General features: G+C 47.0%; 2 protein-coding genes across 2 annotated transcripts in view; one reads left to right on the top strand and one right to left on the bottom strand.

The window, feature by feature from the left end:
• Positions 1-185: 185 nt before the first annotated feature.
• Positions 186-13,605, bottom strand: RFC3 (replication factor C subunit 3). Its single transcript, XM_038762135.1, has 9 exons — positions 13,467-13,605; positions 8,218-8,355; positions 5,972-6,039; positions 5,474-5,571; positions 4,018-4,199; positions 3,341-3,477; positions 3,141-3,239; positions 1,221-1,290; positions 186-511 (listed from the first exon to the last, which is right to left on the bottom strand). Exons 1-9 carry the CDS (start codon positions 13,551-13,553, stop codon positions 320-322), a joined length of 1,071 nt encoding a protein of 356 aa, XP_038618063.1. The 5' UTR covers positions 13,554-13,605; the 3' UTR covers positions 186-319.
• Positions 13,606-15,007: 1,402 nt separating this feature from the next.
• The window catches only part of STARD13 (StAR related lipid transfer domain containing 13), a 326,179-nt gene continuing 318,508 nt past the window's right edge, over positions 15,008-22,678 (top strand). The window contains exon 1 of the mRNA XM_038761765.1: positions 15,008-15,105. The gene's annotated coding sequence lies outside the window, so the exon portion shown is untranslated. The remainder of the gene's footprint in view (positions 15,106-22,678) is intronic.

Genomic DNA, 22,678 nt, shown 5'->3' with positions numbered 1-22,678 from the left:
GAGGCCCCAACCCAGGACTCCACCCCTCAGTCAGATAATAATAATAATAATAATGATGGCATTTATTAAGCGCTTACTATGTGCAAAGCACTGTTCTAAGCGCTGATCACCCTATCATTAAACCACCCACAAAGCGGATGACAGACACGCCACATAAACATTATCCTCCGACACAACAGACCAGGGAATGCTAAAGGAAGCAGGAATTTATTTGCCCTACAGCTCTCGGTATAAAAGGATTATAAGCGTCCACAGCTAGAAAAATTAGAACATCATGCTCTCGGTATAAAAGGATTATAAGCGTCCACAGCAAGAAAAATTAGAACATCATGGCTTCCAGGCCATCCTCCATAAACTTCTTATACAGTGCCATGAATTTAGCCACAAATGCTTCTAGGTGGTAGATGGCTTTGCTGCCCAGTTGTAGGCGATGCTCATAGTAGGCTGCCATCTGGGTCACCTCGCCTTTCAGTTGTCCGTCACAGTTGTTTAAAAGTTCTGAGAGAAGTCCCTAGAAGAAAGGCACAAATACGAATTCGACAGTATACGTCAGAGCTTGCCTCAGTTTTCCCCACGAACACACAAATTTTGTCATCAGTTGGCGTGCCCCACTTCTACTAGGTACAAAACTAGAGGGCAAGGGGTCAGCTCCCATGAATACAAACTGCTGAATTCAAATGGGTCCAGAGATACCACACTACCTCTTGGTGTGTAACAGCACTGCACTCATGTTTAATCACCTAAAAAACTATTTCCCCACCTTACATTTCTTTATGTAGGTCACCAAAGAACTGTTTTTAATGAGCTGCAACTCGTCCAAAGGGTGCAAGTTTCTTTTTTCTTCCCCTAGTTTCCAACAGATCAATCCAATGGAAAAAAAAGTTTACTTTTATGATTTTGTTGGTAAAGGATAGTAAAGCATTTTTGAAAGCCAACATTAAATCATAAGCAATCTTTTTTTTCTTTTAAGCATTTCAATCTTGTTCTAATTAAATACATGTAAAGGAATGGCTCATGACATAAATTTGTGCAAAATAGACTCAACCCTTCCTAGCAATGACTTTACTGCCTGCTTTATATTCCCATTACCTACATGAAATCTTCAGTTGTCTCATTTACTGGTGAACTGAAGGGGGAAAAGTATGTGAAAGAAACCCTTTCTTTACCCTCAAGTCTCATTCTTTGGGCTATGAACAGCCACAGCTGTGAAATCAAATTACCTTCATTATTATCTCAGGAGGAATGCAGTGAGTTAGGAGTTCATAAAGTCGTCCGCGAACTTCAAGAAGCCTGTTAAAAACAGAGGTCACAAAAATGCATGACCGCCTCCCCCCTAAATGATCATCAGAAAAATCTACCAAATGCAAACTGCGGCTCTAGGTGTTAAGATCAGATAAATAAGAGCGAATTTTATTTTTAAGCTTTTATTACAGTTGAGGCACGCTGAAGGAAACCCAAAGTTTAACGAGACGCTTTTGTAGAGCTGAGTTCTAACATCACCAAGTAAAGCAAGGCATCATTTAACTTTGTTTGCAGTGTGGAGTCAGTTTCACTGAACGACTTACCAAATGGGTTGAGAAAAGGCATCAGTAACCTCCAGCAGCCGTCAACAAGTACCAATCAGCGGGATTTACTGAGCGCTAACTGTGGGCAGACCACTGTACCAAGCCTCCGGGAGAGTACTCAAGCTAGAAGATACGCTCCCTGCCTTCAAGGACTTTTAGAGTCATCAGATCAATCACCCCCCCACTCCAGCACCTTCCATATCATCATCATCATCAATCGTATTTATTGAGCGCTTACTATGTGCAAAGCACTGTACTAAGCGCTTGGGAAGTACAAATTGGCAACATATAGAGACAGTCCCTACCCAACAGTGGGCTCACAGTCTAAAAGGGGGAGACAGGGAACAAAACCAAACATACTAACAAAATAAAATAAATAGAATAGATATGTACAAGTAAAATAAATAAATAAATAAATAAATAAATATCCACCTGCACCACCTCCAAGGCTATCACCCCAGCAATCACCAAGGAAGCGATCTGCCCCATCATGACGTGGCTCAAGGAACAGGACAAAGGAGAGGGACCCCAGGCCGCAGGCCGAGGGATTTGTTCAGGAGAGGCGGCTGAAACTTAGTAGCCATGGGGGTGACGGGATCGTTTTCTACCAAAAAACGCCACCCTCTGATAAACACATTTAGCTGAACGCTGAACCAATGTTGGCAACCATAGTTTCCTTCAGTCGCCAAGCCTAAGGGCTCAAAAAAAAATCGAGACCAGCAATTTGTCACACTCTCTTTCCCGCTGGCACGATATGAGGGAAATGGACCCGGGTTTTGCCAGCGATCGGAACTAGACAAGGGCAGCTGGCGTTGCCGGCTGACCCCACTGCTCTGTATTGCTGAAGGGGACTTTTTTTTAGAGCACAGTGGAAGATACGCCCACAGTCGGCAGCTGCAGTAAGCAACGACAGCCCTCCCACACTGCATAAACAGATTTGTTAGCTATCCGGACCGATGGGGGAAAATTAAAAAGACAACAGCAATGACTTCCACGGCGGTCACAAAATAAGGCCAACTAAATAGAAATAGGTCCGTTCAGTCCTTTCAGAACCAAGCGGGGAGAAGAGACGTTCCCCAGGGGAAAGGAAAAAAAAAGATTATATTTAAAATGATCAAAACTTTCACAGATCACACTCCAAAATTATTCAGTATCCAAAGAAGCCGAATCAAAGTCAGGCATGGCAGATTCAGGATGGAGCTGTAAATGGACTTGAGGGTTTCTGAACACTGTCGCTGCCAAAATTAAAATTTAGTTTTTTTCAGGGTACTTTTAGGCTTAACTCCAAGATTAAAAAGCAAAATTAGATTTGGATGGTATGAGTCAGGCTAAAATGAGATAAAACCGTACAATTTCATGCCCTACTATGACATCTGTTCAATAATCCAAAGGGAAGTAATTTCTGAAATTGAATCCAACTCTCTCCTTCGGAGGTGTTAAATCTAGGGTGTGGTATTTATTTTTTTTTGATTCCGGTCCCGAAAGACTCCGAACGCCGCCGTCGAATTTTACAAACCAAAGCGTGTGGTTTCATATTTCTCTTCCGAAGGATTCGGAGCAGCGCAGTGGGCTCACCTTTGAGGGGTCTGCTGACTGACAATGGCGTTAGCCGTCTCTCGCAGATACACCTCCCAGTCTGTCTCGGGGATCTCTTGGTCGGCGGTGAAAGGGTACCTGCGTGGCAAGGAACATCCCCTCGTCCGTTGGCACTTGACGGAAATGTAGACTGCCAATTGCGCCCGCCCCCCGCCCATTTCCCGACGGTGGGCACGTACTGTTGCACTTTGCAGGCCTCGCACATGAGCAGCGCCTTGCGCAGGTTCCTGCTGGCCTTTTCTGCGAGCCGGCGAGCCAGGGCTGGAGGGAGGCTCAGACCCTCTTTCTTGCACACGGTAGACAACACGTGGCAGATCTACAAGGAAAACGGTTCCTGTTCCGACCCAGGCCAACCAAAGATGCTGGTTTTACTGCTCTTTCCTCTTTTTTTTTTTTCAAAGAGGAGAAAGGCAGATAAAGAGAAGTTCCTCTCAGCCCAAGTCACATTTCCTGCCTCAGCGTTATCAGTAATGCCTCAAAACCCCCACTAACAGTTGTCCATTCCTCTCCTCATCAAGCAGGAACTCATGACCACTGGTTTTAAAGCACTCCCCACTATTTATTCTTCCTCCTCTCGCGCTCCACTCCAACCCACATGCTTTACTCCTTCCAAGACAACCTACTCACAGTGGCTGGTTCTCATCTCTCTCCCCTCACACCCTCTGCCTTGGAAGACCACTGCTCTCCTCATCTTCAAAGCCCTGCAGATATCCCATCTCCTTCAGGGGGCCGTCCCTGAATACTCTCATCTATTCCACCCTATTTTCTCCTTTACTGCCATTTCGCTAAGCACTTGGGCCCACACCCTCATTGTTAAACCTTGCCTAATGGATGTTTTTTCTAAAGGACAACTTACATCTTCGATGCTGGGAGCCGGCACACGGACAGCCAGGCACCTGCTTCGAATCGGCGGGATTACTTTAGATGTAGAATTGCAACACAGGATCAACCGGCAGGTCGCCATGTACTTCTCCATGGTTCTGCGCAAGGCATGCTGGGCGTCTTTGGTGAGTTTGTCAACTTCAGTCAACAAGACCACTGAAGGAAACAGAAATAAAACTGCACTTACTACCGGAGAATGAAACTTAAAGTGAGCCTCAACACCAAGAGGTTGGGCGTACGAAGTGTTCGTTACAGAACAAGGAAATGTCTTAAATAGAAAAAGGTGAAATACAGTCAGGAACTGCATTCTCGGGTTTCCTCTATAATTTGGAGATCCAGGACATAAGTGAGGGCTCCTACGGCTGCCATGGCAATTGGGTAAAATTGGCAGCGGTCCCGGACCCATTCAGCAGGAATCGTTAAACAGCTGACAACGTAGGTGGCTACCACCAGCACGGCAACTGTCGAGGAGACTAACCTGGCACCTGCCTGCTGGTCTCTGACATCGGAGCGATGCTGAGGTCACTCAAATGGACTTTGTGTGGAAAATCCTTGCACGCGCTTCACGATGTGCTGCTCCTTTGTCTGCCCGCTTGTTTCCAGGAGCCCATCGGGCAGGAGTGAAAAAGTGCAAGTGGTGCCAAGCCAACTACTAGCCCGCTCCTCCTCTTGGGTTCTCGACCCCGAGGTGTCTGTGACTGGACCGAGGCCCGTCAGTCATTTCCGGGGGCCGGGGGAGGTACTCCGTCATCATTCATCAGGGTAAGGTGTTAACTCCATAAGGGTTTTCATAGCTGCCCCCTCACACCAGAAGGACTTCACTAATTTATAAGGCCCCAAGCAGCACTAGTAAATAAGTGTGTTTCACTAAATACCTCTTGGGGCACCCAAGGATGGGTATGGTCCCCACAGGACAGTGCTGACACACTGTGGCATTATCCCAGATAAGAAGAGAGGGACACAGACAGCGAAGATGACACTGGGCCATGCAACACCACCTCAGTATAGTTCCAGGGGTCAACATTGCCAACCAACGAGAGCAAACCCTGCTTAATAGACCACTCCCACAAACTCCACGGTACAACAAATGTTTTGAGATTAAAAGTGCAGTAATCATGCTTCTCACCATTGAGCCACCACTCTTTCCCTTAACTCGTCGATGAGATCTTAGCACAAAGTCAGCCTGTTGTTGGGTAGGGAATGTCTCTGTGGCTGAACTGTACTTTCCAAGCACTTAGTACAGTGCTGTGCACACAGTAAGCACTCAATAACTACGACTGAATGAGTAAATGAGACCTGTGCAGTTCAAGAAATCGCCTCTTCCTCACCCAAAACTCAGCCTGTTAAAATGTTCCCCATCTTTATCTCTTTTGGGCTATGACATTCTGCTTCTCTTTTAAAACCCTGTTTCAGATCCTCTTTCACGTTACCTTTAAAATCCCGTTGGGTGCTCGTCTCGAGCTGCTGCGATTGTGCCACTGTTTTTAACAGCTCCTGGATTACCACACGATCATTGTTGCCTGCATCGCTTCGTTGGGGGGAAATTGGAGAAAAATAAGGCGTGAGGATGGGCCCGCCAATAATACACCGTTAAAACAGTTGTTGGGGCAGGATTACTGAGGGAGATTTTCCGGGTCAGTGTTCAGAAAATCCCCAGATTACAAAACCACCTGACAGGGACACAGCTTTATGTTGATTGTGCAGTCATCCCCACAGCCCCCAACATTAAATAATGCCAATGACCATTTTCATTCAGTTTTAAGTACCCGGAGACCCCCCACCACCACCTACTTGGGACAAAAACCATCTACTCTCCTTCTAAGGAGAAATGAAGAGTGGGGAGGAAATTGGGGCTGATTTGCAACCCGAGTCATCAAATGGAAAACATCCTCCATAAAAAAAGTCATTTCTCTTGATTAACAATTTACCTTGGGTTAACTTCAAGATGGTAATTACTTGCAATGGTGCTGATTTCAACTTTCTTCTTAGAAGGGGTCTGTGTAAAAAGGAAACAGATTCAATTTTTATTGATGATGCACTGAATAGTCAAAGCCAATTTTGAGAGGGAAAGAAAAAAATATCCTCTGTGGCTAGCCTAGTGGAAATCTCCTGGCATTAAAAAAAAAGCAAACAGATTTTCTCATACACTCTCTCACTAATCGAGTCTTTCTGTTCTCGCTTATAGAAATTAATTTCTTCAGGCATTAACATCTGAAGTATTGACATGAAATACTACAGACCAATTGCTCCAAAAAATTAGGTAGAAAATGAGAACTCCCAAGAGTACCTTCTAGATTCTGGTTTCGTTGTTGCTCGGCTAATCCAAAAAAACTAAATTTAACATCTGTCCTCAGAACCGTACGTATGGAGTTAAAAAGAAATCTAGAGAGGTGTTGAGCAAAATGTTTTAGGGATATTATATGGTGCATCCCTGACCAATTAGAATGGAGATCAGGGAACCCTGGCCTTCCAAGCAATCCGGTGGCTCTGTCAGACACAAGATGCCAGCCTGGACAGGCCTTAATCTGACCCAGTATTGGCATGGCTCATGTTCTTAGGATAAACAGGTCATTCAAGGAATACCCAAAATATTCATTTGGCGGGAATTCTCTCATTTTCCTTTAGGGGCCTGAAATTTTTTTATTTGGAGAATTTTACTCAATGTAGCTCTGCTCGTTGTTCTTGCTGCCACTGAACCTCGACTGAAGACTGGTTACAAGAATTTGCCTCTTCCACTTTTTTGCCGCCCTTGAGATTTGACTCAACTCTTGGGGTTGTCTAAAACTTGAGATTACATGCATACACACACACATATATATTCACATCTGTTAAGGTGCACAGCGAGGTGCCCATAAAAATGTACTGCACGATGCCAGGGTTGGCATTTTACCGCATTCATATTCTGTGTGGCACCCCTCAAGTCTGCTTCGCAGCTAAAAAGCACGTAGGTTTCCTCTTTCAGTGTGAGAAGGCTCGGCAGTCTACTTTATGCTTAATTTAGCACTTGCTTAAGCTGCAGAGACTCCCCTAGTTCCTTCCAGGGACAGGAAGCCTCAGGGTTGGCTCAATATACATTTACATAAAAGCAGGACTCACAGAAAGACAGAGGGGCAGGTTTCCTGGGGAAGGACACATCCTGAGCCGACAGCAGAGCCAGGAAAGGCAACAAATTACAGTTGCTTAGCTTTCAACACCAGTAAAATTCAAAGGAAAAATCTGGGGTCCCCAGGAATCCAACAGAATACTGAATCAACAGAATGGTGTACAAACATTTATTCGACTTCTTCTAGACTGTGAGCCCACTGTTGGGTAGGGACCGTCTCTATATGTTGCCAACTTGTACTTCCCAAGCGCTTAGTACAGTGCTCTGCACACAGTAAGCGCTCAATATGAATGAATGAATGAATATTAATTTGTGCTCTTTCCAGGAAGACCATGAAAATTGGTAAAAAATATTTCTTTATCAAGTATTTATTGAGCGCTCACTGTGTCCAGAGTACTGTACTAAGCATCTGGGAGAGGACAATACAGCAGAGTTGGTAGATACATTCCCTGCCAAAAAGTGTAGAGGGGGAGATGGACATTAATACAAATAATTTATCCTATACCATTTAGAGACATATACATAACTGCCGTGGGGCTATATTGAAATCCTGTTCATTTAGTGTCTGGGTGAAGACCAATACATTTAGACACGTGCTTTACGCTTTATATCAGCAAAATGATGATATACGACTTGATGGATCAGCAAAGACAGGCTACTGACATAACTCTGGATTTGGAGTCAAGAGACCAGACTAGCAGCAGCAGCTCTGATCCAGATTCACCGGGAAGTCTCAGCTCTCGTGCCCTTACCCACCTCATTGGATACGGAGAGGTGATCTTGTGTCATCGTGATGCAGAGTGGCCTAACGGAAAGATCACAGGCCTAGGAATTCTAATTCCTGCCACTCACAACTTCTCTGGGCCTCGGTTTCCTCATCCGCAAAATGGGGATTCAATGCCTGTTCTCCCTCCTACTTAGACTGTAAGCCCCATGCGGAGACCTGACTGTCTTGTATCCACCCCAGCGCTTGGTACAGTGCTTGGCACATAGTAACCCCTTGAAACCGTACCACAATTATTATGTCTTAACTCCCTCCGCAACAATATAAATTTCAGCAAGTGCGCTTACTGTGATGGCTTGATGCTCAATCCTCAATTTCTCCACTCCGGTACCATACAGCTCCCGCAGAAGACACATTATTCGTGTCTTTTTCCCAGCTCCCGATGGTCCATACACTAGAAGATGAGGAAAGTCCCCACACTGTACCTGGAAAGAGCACAGAGACAATCATGTCAACATCTTCCCTCTGATAAAAAAAATAAAGTCAGTTTCTGGAGACAATACATCCATAATTATGTCCATAAAGTCACCAGGAATCAGAAATGACTGGACAGCATTTAAGCTCATCATCATCAATCGTATTTACTGAGCGCTATGTGCAGAGCACTGTACTAAGCACTTGGGAAGTACAAATTGGCAACATATTGAGACAGTCCCTACCCAACAGTGGGCTCACAGTCTAAAAGTATATATGTATATATGTTTGTACATATTTATTACTCTATTTATTTATTTTTTTTACTTGTACATATCTATCCTATTTATTTTATTTTGTTAGTATGTTTGCTTTTGTTCTCTGTCTCCCCCTTCTAGACTGTGAGCCCACTGTTGGGTAGGGACTGTCTCTATATGTTGCCAATTTGTACTTCCCAAGCGCTTAGTACAGTGCTCTGCACATAGTAAGCGCTCAATAAATACGATTGATGATGATGATGATGATGATAAAAGGGGGAGACAGAACAAAACCATACTAACAAAATAAAATAAATAAATATATATATATATATCTCATATATATTGAGAGATATATATAGTCAGCGAGACTTGTTTTCCCACTAGAACACTAATATTGTACATATTAGCATCTGTAGGACTCACACTGAAAATGCAAATACTTTTTTTTTCCAAAAACCGTCCCATGCCCGAAATGTTTGTATCTTATGTTTTTCAGCTCAACAAATGTACCCTCCATGAGTGAAAAATCAAGGTGGAGACCAATTAATTCTGCACAACTAGCAAACTCAACACAGAAGGTAGGGAGCCAGCATGACTCAGTGGAGAGAGCCCAGGTCGGAGATCTTGGACACCTGGGTTCTATTCCCAGCTCTGCCACTTAACCTATGTGACCTTGGGCACATGAATGAAACTCTCTGGACCTCAGTTTCCTCATCTGTAAAATGGGGATAAAATACCTGCAGTCTTTCCCTCTTGGATTGTAACCCCCGAGTGGGACATGCTATCCAGCGCTTAGAACAGTGCTTTGCACACAGTAAGCGCTTAAGAAATGCCATCATTATTATTAATAACATGCTCTGCACACAGCAGCGTGGCTCAGTGGAAGAGCCCGGGCTTGCGAGTCAGAGGTCATGGGTTCTAATCCCGGCTCCGCCCCCTGTCAGCGGTGTAACTTTGGGCATCGCAACTTCTCTGTGCCTCAGTTACCTCGTCTGTAAAATGGGGATCAAGGCCATGAGCCCCACGTGGGACAACCTGATTACCCTGTAATTAATCAATCAATCGTATTTATTGAGTGCTTACTGTGTGCAGAGCACTGTACTAAGCGCTTACTCTGTATCTACCCCAGCGCTTGGAACAGTGCTTGGCACATAGTAAGCGCTTAACAAATAATAATGATCGTATTTGTTACGCACTTACTATGTGCCAAGCACTGTTCTAAGCGCTGGGGAGGTTACAAGATGATCAGGTTGTCCCATGTCCATTGAGAAGCAGCGTGGCTCAATGGAAAAGAGCCCAGGCTTTGGAGTCAGAGGTCACGGGTTCAAATCCCAGCTCCGCCAATTGTCAGCTGTGTGACTTTGGGCAAGTCACTTAACTTCTCTGTGCCACAGTTACCTCATCTGTAAAATGGGAATGAAGACTGTGAGCCCCCCATGGGACATCCTGATCACCTTGTAACCTCCCCAGTGCTTAGAACAGTGCTTTGCACATAGCAAGTGCTTAATAAATGCCATCATTATTATTATTATTATGGGGGGATCACAGTTTTAATCCCTATTTTGCAGATGAGGTAACTGAGGCACAGAGAAGTTAAGTGACCTGCCCAAAGTCACACAGTTGGCGGAGCCAGGATTTGAACCCATGACCTCGGACTCCAAAGCCCGTGCTCCTTCCACTGAGCCACGCTGCTTCTCCAAATACCAACATTATTATTACACAGAGAGCACTCAAGGCGAATGAATGAATGAATGAATGAATGAATGAATGAATGAAGGGGCAGGTGCCTTGGAAGGGCCGGTTGCGCGCATGCGCCCAGGACCCGTCAAGGCGTACCTTGGGGTCACTTGGGTTTTCCTCCATGGCGGGCTGGGTCCCCGACGGAAAACCACCCTTCCCAACGGCAGGAGGAAGCAAAGGGATTGAAGGGGAAAAAAGAAGAAACTACACAGTGCTTGGCACATAGTAAGCGCTTAACAAATACCAGGATGATTATTATTATTAAAGGGTGGGAGAAGTCTGGGCCTAGCCCTAAGGCAGGGCCCATCCACGTGCTAATGCCCACGTACGGGGCCCCTGCGGGGTGTGGGGCCCTGCACTAAACGTTGGGGAGAAGCCCTGGAAAGCCACGGTCCTGGCCCCAAGGTCATTCAGTCGTATTTATTGAGCGCTTACTGTGTGCAGAGCACTGTACTAAGCTCTTGGGAAGTACAAGGCCGGAGGGTACGAGGTGACCAGGCCGCCCACCACCCAAGGGGGACCGTGCGGGAGACATGGAGGAAAGGACCGGCCTACAAGGTAATAATAATAATAATAATGATGGCATTTGTTAAGCGCTTACTATGTGCAAAGCACTGTTCTAAGCGCTGGGGGGGATACAAGGTGATCAGGTTGTCCCACGTGGGGCTCACAGTCTTCATCCCCATTTTACAGGTGAGGTAACTGTGGCTCAGAGAAGTTAAGTGACTTGCCCAAGGTCACACAGCAGACATGTGGTGGAGCCGGCATTCGAACCCATGACCTCTGACTCCAAAGCCCGTGCTCTTCCCACTGAGCCACGCTGCTTCTCTAAGGTAAGGACAAGGAGGAGGCGGTGGGAGATGAAAGCAGTGGGGCTTAGTGGGCAGAGGCCGGGCCCGGGAGGGAGCACAGAAGGTCACGGGTTCTAACCCCGTCTCCGCCACTTGTCTGCCCTGAGGCCCGGGGCAAGTCACTTCTCTGGGCCTCAGTTCCCCCATCTGTAAAATGGGGACTGAGATTGTGAGCCCCACGTGGGACAAGGACTGGGTCCAACCCGCTTTGCTTGCATCCACCCCAGCGCTTAGAACGGTATTACTACCATTATTATTATTGTTCTCTGGACCTCAGTCCCCTCATCTGTAAATTGGGATGAAGAGTGTGAGCCCTGGGTGGAACACGGACTGCGTCCAACCCACTTTGCTTGTGCATCCACTCCAGCGCTTAGAACGGTGCCCGGCACGTAATAAGCTCTTAACAAATACCATTATTATTATTCTCCGGACCTCAGTCCCCTCATCTGTAACCTGGGATGAAGAGTGTGAGCCCTGGGTGGAACAGGGACTGTGTCCAACCCGATTTGCTTGCATCCACACCAGCGTTTAGAATGGTGCCCGGCACGTAATAAGCTCTTAACAAATACCATTATTATTATTATTATTATTATTATTGTTCTCTGGACCTCAGTCCCCTCATCTGTAAATGAGGATGAAGAGTGTGAGCCCTGGGTGGAACAGGGACTGTGTCCAACCCGATCTGCTTGCATCCACCCGTGTTTAGAACAGTGCCCGGCATGTAATAAGCTCTTAACAAATATCATTATTATTATTATTATTCTCCGGACCTCAGTCCCCTCATCTGTAAATTGGAATGAAGAGTGTGAGCCCTGGGTGGAACAGGGACTGTGTCCAACCCACTTTGCTTGCACCCACCCCAGCACTTAAAACAGTGCCCGGCATGTAATAAGCTCTTAACAAATACCATTATTATTATTATTATTCTCCGGACCTCAGTCCCCCCATCTGTAAATGGGGAAGAAGAGTGTGAGCCCTGGGTGGGCCAGGGACCGTGTCCAACTCCATTTGACTGCATCCACCCCAGCACTTAGAACAGTGCCTGGCTCAGTGGAAAAGAGCATGGGCTTTGGAGTCAGAGGTCATGGGTTCAAACCCCGGCTCTGCCAATTGTCAGCTGTGTGACTTTGGGCAAGTCACTTTACTTCTCTGTGCCTCAGTTACCTCATCTGTAAAATGGGAATTAAAGACTGTGAGCCCCACGTGGAACAACCTTGTAACCTCCCCAGCGCTTAGAACAGTGCTTTGCACATAGTAAGCGCTTAATAAATACCATTATTATTATTATTATGTAGTAAGTTCTTAACAAATACCATTATTGTTATCATTATTCTCCGGACCTCAGCCCCCTCACCCGTAAATGGGGGTGGAGTGTAAGCCCTGGGTGGGCCAGGGACTGTATCCAACTCGATTTGCTTGCATCCACCCCAGCTCTTAGGACACTGCCTGGCATGTGGTAAGCTCTTAAATACCGGAATTATTCTTATTCCCCGGCCCTCAGTCCCCTCGTCTTATTCTACTTATTTTATTTTGTTGATATGTTTGGTTTTGTTTTCTGTCTCCCCCTTCTAGACTGTGAGCCCGCCGCTGGATAGGGACCGTCTCTCTATCTTATCAACTTGGACGTCCCAAGCGCTTAGTCCAGTGCTCTGCACACAGTAAGCGCTCAATAAATATGATTGAATGGATGAATAAGTCTGTAAAATGGGGATGAAGAGTGTGAGCCCTGGGACAGGGACTGTGCCCAACACTACCTTGTATCAACTCCAGCGGCTTGGAGCATGTTTTGTTTTTGTCGTCCGTCTCCCCCTACTAGACCGTGAGCCCGTTGGTGGGAAGGGACCGCCTCTAGATGTTGCCGCCTTTTACATCCCAAGCGCTTCGTACAGTGCTCAGCGCACTTTAAGCGCTCCATAAATACGATCGAATGAATGGACAGTGCTTGGCAAATAATAATAATAATGGCATTTGTTAAGCACTTACTGTGTGCAAAGCACATAGCGAGCGCTTAACAACTCCCATGCTTACGATCACCGTCCGGGCCTCAGTTCCCTCATCTGTAGAATGGGGCTGAAGAGTGGGGGCCCGAAGTGGGGCAGGAACCGTGTCCAACCTAAGTTGTATCTACCCCAGCGCTCGGAGCAATGTGTGGCACACAGTAAGCGCTTTTCGCGGAGGCCGTTACCGTTGTTGTTGTTGTTCAGGCGGGAGGGCCCGAGCCGGGCCTGGCCCCCAGCGCCCCCCCCCCCCCAGCCCTGTTTCCCCGCTCACCAGGTTCCTTAGCTGGTTGGCCTGGTCCTTGTGGTAGTCCAGCCGGGCCAGGGAGCCGGGACGGTACTTGTCCACCCACAGGCTCATGGCCGACCCGCCGTCACTGCCCGCGACCGAGGAGGGAGGGGAGGGGAGGGGAGGAGGAGGAGGAGGAGGAGGAGGAGGTAGAGGAGGAGGAGCAGCAGACAGGGCGGGGAGAGGGAGGGAGGGGAGAGGGAGGGAGGAGAAAGGAGGAGAGGAGGAGGGAGGAGGGGAGAGGAGGAGGGAGGGGAGAGGTGGAGAGAGGAGAAAGGAGGAGAGAGGAGGAGGGAGGGGAGAGAGGAGGAGGGAGGGGAGAGAGGAGGAGGGAGGAGAAGGAGAGAGGGGAGAGAAGAGGGAGAGAGGAGAAGGAGGAGGGAGGAGAAAGGGGGAGAGAGGAGGAGGGGAGAGGAGGAGGGAGGGGAGAGAAGAGGGGAGGAGCAGACGGGAGAGAGGAGGAGAAAGGGGGAGAGGAGGAGGGAGGGAAGAGGAAGGGGTCTCTAGAGGAGGCAAGGGAGAAAGGAGGAGGGGAGAGGAGAGAAGAGGGAGGGAGGAGGGAGGGGAGAGAGGAGGAGGATGGCGGGGAGGGAAGAGGACAGAGGGGATGGAAGAGGAGGAGGGAGGGGAGAGGAGGAGGAGGAGGAGGGGGGAAGAGCAGGGGAGGGCAGAGAGGAGGAGGGAGGGAAGAGGAAGGGGTCTCTGGAGGAGGGAGAGGAGGAGGGAGGGAGGGGAGAGGAGAAGGGGAGGGGAGAGGAGAAGGGGAGGGGAGAGAGCAGGAGGGAGGGAAGAGAAGGGGAGGGGAGAGAGCAGGAGGGAGGGAAGAGGAAGGGGTCTCTGGAGGAGGGAGGGGAGAGGAGGAGGGAAGGAAGTGGAAAGCGCTTAGTACAGTGCTCTGCACACAGTAAGCGCTCAATAAATACGATTGAATGGAAGAGGAAGGGGTCTCTGGAGGAGGGAAGGGAGAGGAGGAAGGAGGGGAGAAAGGAGGAGGGAGAGGGGAGAGAAGAGGGAGGGAGGAGAGGAAGAGGAGGGAGGGGAGAGGAGGAGGGAGGGAAGAGGAAGGGGTCTCCCCTCTGGAGGAGGGAAGGGAGAGAGGAGGGAGAAAGGATGAGGGAAGGAGTGCAGAGGGGAGTAGAAAGGGAGGAAAAGGGGGAGGGAGGAGGGCGGGCAGAGACGGGGAGGGGAAAGGCCGGAAAGGGCGCCTCCCAACGCCGCAGCCCGGAGTTGCAGCAGCCGCTGGCACCGCCGCCGTGTTTTCCCGCGTGTGCGGCCCGGGCCCGCCTTGGCCACCAACCGCCTACTGCAGGGCTTTGCCCAGACTAATAATGATTCCACCGTCCGGTAACCGCTCACTCTGTGCCGGGGAGGGGGGGGGGGAATTACCGGCAGACCGGGTCGGACGCAGTCCCTCGGCCCAAGTGGGGCTCACGGTCTCAATCCCCATTTTACAGGTGAGGGAACTGAGGCGCAGTCAAGTGACTTGCCCAGGGTCATACGGCAGAGAAGTGGGGGAGTCCGGATTGGAACCCATGACATAAGATACTTCCGTGCCTTGGCCCGGACCCGGGCCTTCCTCGAGACAGGCGAGAATTCCACCACTGAACCATCAAACAAGCACGCAGTAAGTACGTTTGAATGAAAGGCCTGAGGAAATCAAATGAGTGATGCCAAACATCAAGCCCACCCCTGCTCCAGCCCATACTTCCCGTCACACCCCAGATCGTTGCCCTAAACGATCTCCCCTATCCCCACTCCCCATTGTTTTTTTAATGGTGTTTGTTAAAGTGCTTACTAAATGCCAGACACTGTACTAAATGCCGGGGTGGATACTAGATCATCAGGTTGGACACAGTCCCCGTCCCACATAGGGTTCACGGTCTTAGACCCCATTTTTCAGATGAGTGAACTGAGGCACAGAGAAGTGAAGCGGCGGAGCCGGAACTAGAACCCAGGACCTTCTGATTCCCAGGCCCATGCTCTATCCACTAGGCTCTGAATTGTAAAGGGCCAGAAATAGTGCCCCACTTGCATTTTCCTGGGTCCAGGGTTCGAGAGATTGTCTCTTAAAGGCACTCGCATTAAGCCTCATGAGAGACATACACAAATTCCTCTCAAACTCCCTCTGTCAGCGCAGCCATTTTCAACCACAAAGGTCAGTAAGATTGACTGACTAAATTGAAAATTCTTCTAGCCTGTAAGCTCCCTGAAGACAGGGAATTTGTCTGCCAACTCTGTTATTCTGCATTTTCCCAAGCGCTTTGTACAGTGCTCTACACAAAGTAAGTGCTCAATAAATACCGGTGATTGGAGTGCAAGCCAGCATCCTGTTTCCCAGAGCAGCAGTGAAGCTGGAGGAGACCATATCATCATCATCAATCGTATTTATTGAGCGCTTACTGTGTGCAGAGCACTGTACTAAGTGCTTGGGAAGTACAAGTTGGCAACATAGAGAGACAGTCCCTACCCAACTGTGGGCTCACAGTCTAAAAGTTCCATATGAGGGAACTGCAGGAAGAGCAGTGTGGTCTAGTGGATAGAGCCTGGGACTGGGAGTCAAAAGGACCTGGGTTCAAGTCCTGACTCCGCCACTTGTCTTTTGTGTGACCTCGGGCAAGTCGCTTCACTTCTCTGGGCCTCAGTTACCTCTTCTATAAAATGGGGATTAAGAGTGTGAGTTCCATATTGGATGTGAACTGGTTGTAATCTGATTAGCTTGTTTTTACCCCAGGGCTTAGAACAGTGGCTGGCACACAGTAAGACCTTAGCAAGTACCATAAAAAAAGAAGAGTTAAAATAATTTAGGCACTGGAGCTACACCTTCAGTTCTAGAGATGATTAATTTTTGACCCACTTGTCAAGGCTTTGCTTCATTTTAGTCTCTCTCTCTCTCCTTGTGGCAGCCATAAAATGTAACAAATAGCTGCCATTCAAGTCCATTAAGAAACACTTCACCCTTTTTTACTCAGTCCTTCGAGTGTGGTCTGAAATACCAGAAGCTAAGAGGAATCCCTTTCCGCACTATTAAAATGGGATACTATAGATTTAGAATTTCCTTAAGACAATTTGGCTGTCTTTTGCTTGCACTGGCTATCTGGTTGAGCAGCGTCCTCCAGAAGTTGTGGGGAGAAGCCTCAACTCTAGTCCAGGAATTACAGCGGTGAGGAAAGAGATATTATATGGGTGAAGGCTTGAGGTGCTGAGGAGTTGGGGGAGGGAAGAGTGAGCTGTTCTTCCAGGTCATCCAGGCAAGCACGGAGAATCGGCTGCTGGACAGAATAATAATAATGATGGCATTTATTAAGCGCTTACTACGTGCAAAGTATTGTTCTAAGCGCTGGGGAGGTTACAAGGTGATCAGGTCGTCCCACGGGGGGCTCTCAATCTTCATCCCCATTTTACAGATGAGGTAACTGAGGCACAGAGAAGTGAAGTGACTTGCCCAGAGTCACTCAGCTGACAGTTGGTGGAGCCGGGATTTGAACCCATGACTTCTGACTCCAAAGCCCGTGCTCTTTTCCACTGAGCCACGCTGCTTCTCCTTACCGGTTGACAATCGCCTCCGTCCATTCATTCATTCAGTTGTATTTATTGAGCACTTACTATGTGCAGAGCACTGTATTCAGCACTTGCGAAAGTACAATGTAACAATAAACGGACACATCCCTTGCCCACAATGACCTTTTTTATCGGAAAAGAAAGCGGAGGGTTTCCTATAATCAGTTGTTAAACCCCTCTGCGAGTCTCAACTCTTCCAATGAAACATCACACAATACTTAACACGTGCCGGCTTCTTTGCTCGGCCATTAAATAGCTACCTCCTGTTTGCCCAAGCAGCAGATCCGCTGTTTGAAAGCGTATTCGCAGTCTCTCCGAAAGGCTCCTTGGGTCACACATTTCTCTTGCGGCTAGATGGCAGCTCAATATAAGATAGCCCAAGACCCGAGAACTTTCATTTCTTCCTCTTCCAGTCCGTGAAAACAAAACAAATAAGCTGTCATTTATTCATACTGAAAAGCATTCTGGCTCTTTGAACTAGCACTCAGCTTGGTCAAGCAAAAGAGATTTTTCTTTCCCGTTGAAGCAGCCCCGAAGGTTACTACAGGAGTAGGTTGCCGCTCATCTCTTCAGAGTTAAAGGTACTTTGAGCTCTCTGCGCTCTGGGTAAAGTTGAGAAGCAGCGTGGCCTTTTGGATAGAGCCCGGGCCTGCGTTCTGATGCCAGCTCTGCCACTTCTCTGCTATGTGACCTTGGGTAAGTCACTTCACTTCTCAGCTACCTCATCTGTGAAGTGGAGATTAAGACTCTGAGCCCCATGAGGGATATGGACTGTGTCCAACTTTTATGTACCCCAGTGCCTGGCACATACTAAGGGCCTAACAAATACCATTTTTGAAAAATGGGGCCGGGAATAGCATGAATCATTAAAATCGCTGATAATCCACAAACCTTAGTGTAGTCCCTCATCTTACCTCCTTCCCTTCCCCACAGCACTTGTGTATATGTATATATGTTTGTACATATTTATTACTCTATTCATTTTACTTGTACATATCTATTCTATTTATTTTATTTTGTTAGTATGTTTGGTTTTGTTCTCTGTCTCCCCCTTTTAGACTGTGAGCCCACTGTTGGGTAGGGACTGTCTCTGTATGTTGCCAACTTGTACTTCCCAAGTGCTTAGTACAGTGCTCTGCACACAGTAAGCGCTCAATAAATACGATTGATTGATTGATAGTCCTTAGCCCTGCTGTTGGTGTGGTGGAAGGAGCAGTGGTCTGGGCATCAGGAGATCTGGGTTCTAGTGCCAGTTCTGTCTGCAGCTGGTTTTTGCTGGTGGGCAAAAACTGCACCCGCACCTTGCAGTATGTCACATCCCAGCCCACCTACTACCCTGTTGCAGTCCCTTCTCGAGCAAGAACGGGCTTGGCAGAGACAAAGGACTGATCAAGCCTCTGGCACAGTAATGGTTTCCTCCGGGAAGGTTCTCAGTGTGGAAATCTCAGGACTGAGACTCCTCTGTTGTTCCCGTTGGGAGACTCCATCCCTCTACCTCCCTCCTGGGAGGTTTTCACTAATCCTACAGGACAGTCATGGCCTCTAGTACCAGAAAGTTGAGTAGTTAGAAGAGAAGTCGGTTGCCTTCTGTGGTCTCAGTCTTGGCTTTCTTCAGAAGAGAAAGGGTCTTTCCTACTGTGGATTCTCACATTCCCAGTTTATCCAGGAGTAGCTGTAGCTCCATTAACTGAAATGGGAAAATCAATCATTCAATTACTAGTATTTACTTAGTGCCAATTAATGGCTAAGACCTGTAGGCTAAGACCCATAGTAAACACTCTAACTGGGAAGGTAGACATCAATCAGTCAATCAATAAATTGTATTTATTTAGCACTTACTATGTGCAGAGCGCTTGATGAAAGTATTTAGAAATTTAGCAGTCTTTCAGCCAATTATGTCATTGAATTGTAGTGCCAGTATTTCTTACAGGTCTCTCTCATATCAAGGTAGTGTCTCAAAATTTACGTTGCTTTAAGCAGTTCCCTTCCCCTTCCTCTGAACTATTTTGACTGATTTGTTAAAGTGATTCAAGCACACTTTAGCATTAGATAATGGTAAAAGATATATTTAGCATAGATAATGTAATATGTTCCTACATAAGATGCCTTTTTGATGAATAGGATACACTGAAAATTAAATACCTGTATTTATATTTGCATACAGAAGTAATCTAATGGCACAGATTTGCACTGATTTTTTTTCATGTAACTATGTCTTATGTTTTGTGACTATTTATAAAATATTTACATGTGGCCTAATGGAGAGAGAACAGGATTGGGAGTCTGGAAATCAAGGTTCTGCTCTGTGACCTTGGACAAGTCACTTAACCTTTCTGGGGCTCTCTGGGCATTGGTGAAATGGGGGTGAGGTAGACTACAACTCCCTTGTGGGACAGGGATAATATTTAATTAAATAACCTTATATCTCCCCCAGCGTTTAGCACATGAGTCCTTAATAAGTGCCATAATTCCTTTTGGTCAGTATTTTAGATCTTGGAAAAGCATTAATGTATTGCGCATCATTTTCTATGGAAAACTAGGATCTTAGCACTGTTTTGCCACACATTATTATCACAGAGCAAATTTATAGTACACCCTGGAGCGTACTAGACAAAGGACAGGAGAGAATCTGGCTCATCACTTCGTAGCAGCTTTGGTAAAAATCCTGGTGAGGAAGGGTGCAAACTATTGATTAAAATTAGATTAGATGATATGTAGGTATTATTCATTTATAGGTTCCCTGCCCCATCCCCAAGTTAGTAGCAATAGTAATAACAATGATTGTGGTGGAAGTCATGGTTTACTGAATGTCCCAAGAGTTCTGTACTAGACACATGGGGAGGCACTAGAGAATGAAGAGACAAGTTCTTTGTCCACAAAAAGCTTAAATTCTAGCCGGTGTAAATTAAGATGCCATTCACTGATATCACAGAGGGTGATGAGTAGCACCATCAGCATCTGGAGAAACAGCAGGCTTCCTACAAATGAAAGACTGCTTACAGATGACAACCAAAGAGTGATTCCAAAGTATTTCTGTCTTTTGGCCCAGAGGAATCTGAACAGAAGATTTCGTCTCTTGTTCTCTTTCTCAGATGTAAGCGGCTTTCATTCCCCAAATCCTTCAGTTTTGATCATTCTGGAAAATTGCTGTACTAATTTACACAAGTAGCCAATATTCATAATCCAATGAACTTCTTTACACCTCACTGCAAATGTTGCATTTTCCCACCAAAAAAATTACCAAGATTAGTGTATTTTATTTTAACACAATCTTATCATCTTTAGTGTGTGATTCATGACCTGGCAGAGCCTCTTCTCTTCAGGCTGAGATACTTTTCAAGTCTTCTACTTGATTTTCCCTTGAGGCGTGATTACATTTTCTTGGCTCATCTCCCACATAAAGTCTTTTGAATTTCCAAGGTCTCTCTCCTGAGATGCAGCTCCCACACTACTCATTTGAAATTCTTTTTCTAAAGGCAGCACTTCCTGATTTCACTCAATTTGGAGATTGCTTTTCTCTCAGAATCTCTCCGTTTCTTTAGCGTGTTGGATCTTCTGCCACAGCGTCATTTGCAGCTGCAATTCCTCGTCGCCTCTCTGTGCTTGTACTCCTAGACATCAATTCTTTTGGCTTTGAACTTTACAAGGCAAAACGTGACTTGCTGTCAGTACAGTGCTCTGCATGCAGTAAGTGCTCAATAAATGCCATTGATTAATGACTTCAAAAGCAGTCGTGTTCGCATTGCATGCCTCCATTGCATTGCGTGGACTCCGTGCATCCGAAGGCATTCATAAAGGCTTCCAAAGTGGAGTAATGTATTGTCCACCAAGATACCTGACTTTGCACCATAATGACCCGTGAAGGTCATACACGGAACCGTTTCAGGGTGTGTGGTAGCTGGAGAGTCCCATGGAGCCGGAGAATAACTTGAAAAGCAGTACTGCTATTGATGTGAAATCATATGGTTAAGCTACCCTCGATGTGCAGTGGAGTGAACCACAGCCCCAGAGCTCCTTAGGTGGAGTTTTCCTTACCAGCTGAACTACTAGACTAGATGATTAAATGCCTTTACCCCTCTGATGTTATAAATCTTAACAAAATGGCACAGCTAGAAAGCAAGCATAATTCCTGTTCCTTCAGAGCTGAGTACCATCTCGGGTGGTGGTGGTGGGGTAACTCCTCAAGTCACTTTCATGTCCAAAACAGAGCTCCTCATTTTTCCACCCGAACCCTGCCCTCCCTGTGGTTTTCCCATCACTGTAGACCACGCCACTGTCCTCCCTGTCTCCCCAATCCTGTAACCTTGGCATCCTCCTCGATTCATCCCTCTCATCCCACATATTCAATCCATCACCAGATTCTGTCGGTTCAACTTTCACAAAATTGTTAAAATCTGCCCTTTCCTCTCCATCCAAGCTGCTTACCACACTGATCCAATCACTTATCCTATCCCACCTTGACTACTGCATCAGTTTCCTCACTGACCTCCCTGCCTCCTGTCTCTCCCCTCTGCAGTCCTTACTTTACTTCTGCTACCCGAATCATTTTTGTGAGGGAAAAACCCCCCAAAACGCCACATTCTTTTCCTTCCCTCTTTAGTATGTACACTGTGTGCCAGGCACTGTTCTAAGCACTGCGGTACATACAAAGTAATCAGGTTGGACCCAGTCCGTGTCCCACATGGGGCTCACAGTCTTAAATCCCCATTTTATAGGTAACTGAGGCACAGAGAAGTAAAGTGACTTACCCAAGGTCACGCAGCAGACAAGTGGTAGAGCCGGGACTAGAACCCAGGTCCTTCTGACTCCCAAATCCGTGCTCTAGCCACTAGGCCATGCTACTTCTCCTCTCACATATGATTCTCATATGCTTCCCTCCGTATCTTTTACGAGTCATGGTAGGTGGCTGAACGTCCCCAGAGATTCCCAGCAGACACCCTAGAGAACCTGGATTTGGGGAAACTTTGGAACTCTGGGGCCTCCGGGGGAAAGATCCCTGTCAGCAGATCTTCAAAATGGGGTGGATGATGCCCATGTTGGGAATTTCCCAGGCTACAAGGGGGCTCTAGCTTCTCCTGAGGCAATAAAGGGGTATGTGTACATTGGTCATTGCCTAAAGATGGGAAATTTTGCAGTTTCATGTGGGAATGATTGGCAATACTATTGTGCCAATGTAGGGCTCATCCCTGCTCCACTCAGGTCTCCCCCTCTCTTGTATCTCCTTCTCACTGGATCTTGATATTGCCCTTCCTGACTATCTCTCACCTTTCCCCATGCCTTCTTCGGCTTGCTTGGCTGCCAGTCAATCAGTAATCAGTCAGTAGTATTTATTGAGAACCTCCTATGCACACTCTGAGATAGTATGATAGCTGGTAGGTTTGACCCCTGCCCTTAAGGCAATCAGTCAGTCAGTGGTATTTATTGAGTGCTTACTGTGTGCAGAGCACTGTAATAAGACCTTGGGAGAGTTCACTATAACAGAGTTGGCAGACACATTCCCTGCCCACAGGAGCTTACTATCTAGAGGGTAGACAGATGATGCCTTCCTGCTCCTTGCTCCCTTTCTCTCTCTTCTTCTTTCTTTGTCTGTTTTCTGCCTCTGAAATCTCTCCCCCACTCTTACTCAAACCCCTTCCCTA

The sequence above is a fragment of the Tachyglossus aculeatus genome, chromosome 20, assembly GCF_015852505.1.
Source record: "Tachyglossus aculeatus isolate mTacAcu1 chromosome 20, mTacAcu1.pri, whole genome shotgun sequence".
In the NCBI taxonomy this organism is placed as follows: Eukaryota; Metazoa; Chordata; class Mammalia; order Monotremata; family Tachyglossidae; genus Tachyglossus; species Tachyglossus aculeatus.
The sequence above is the reverse complement of the archived record's forward strand: the minus strand, read 5'-3'. Positions and strand labels throughout refer to the sequence as shown.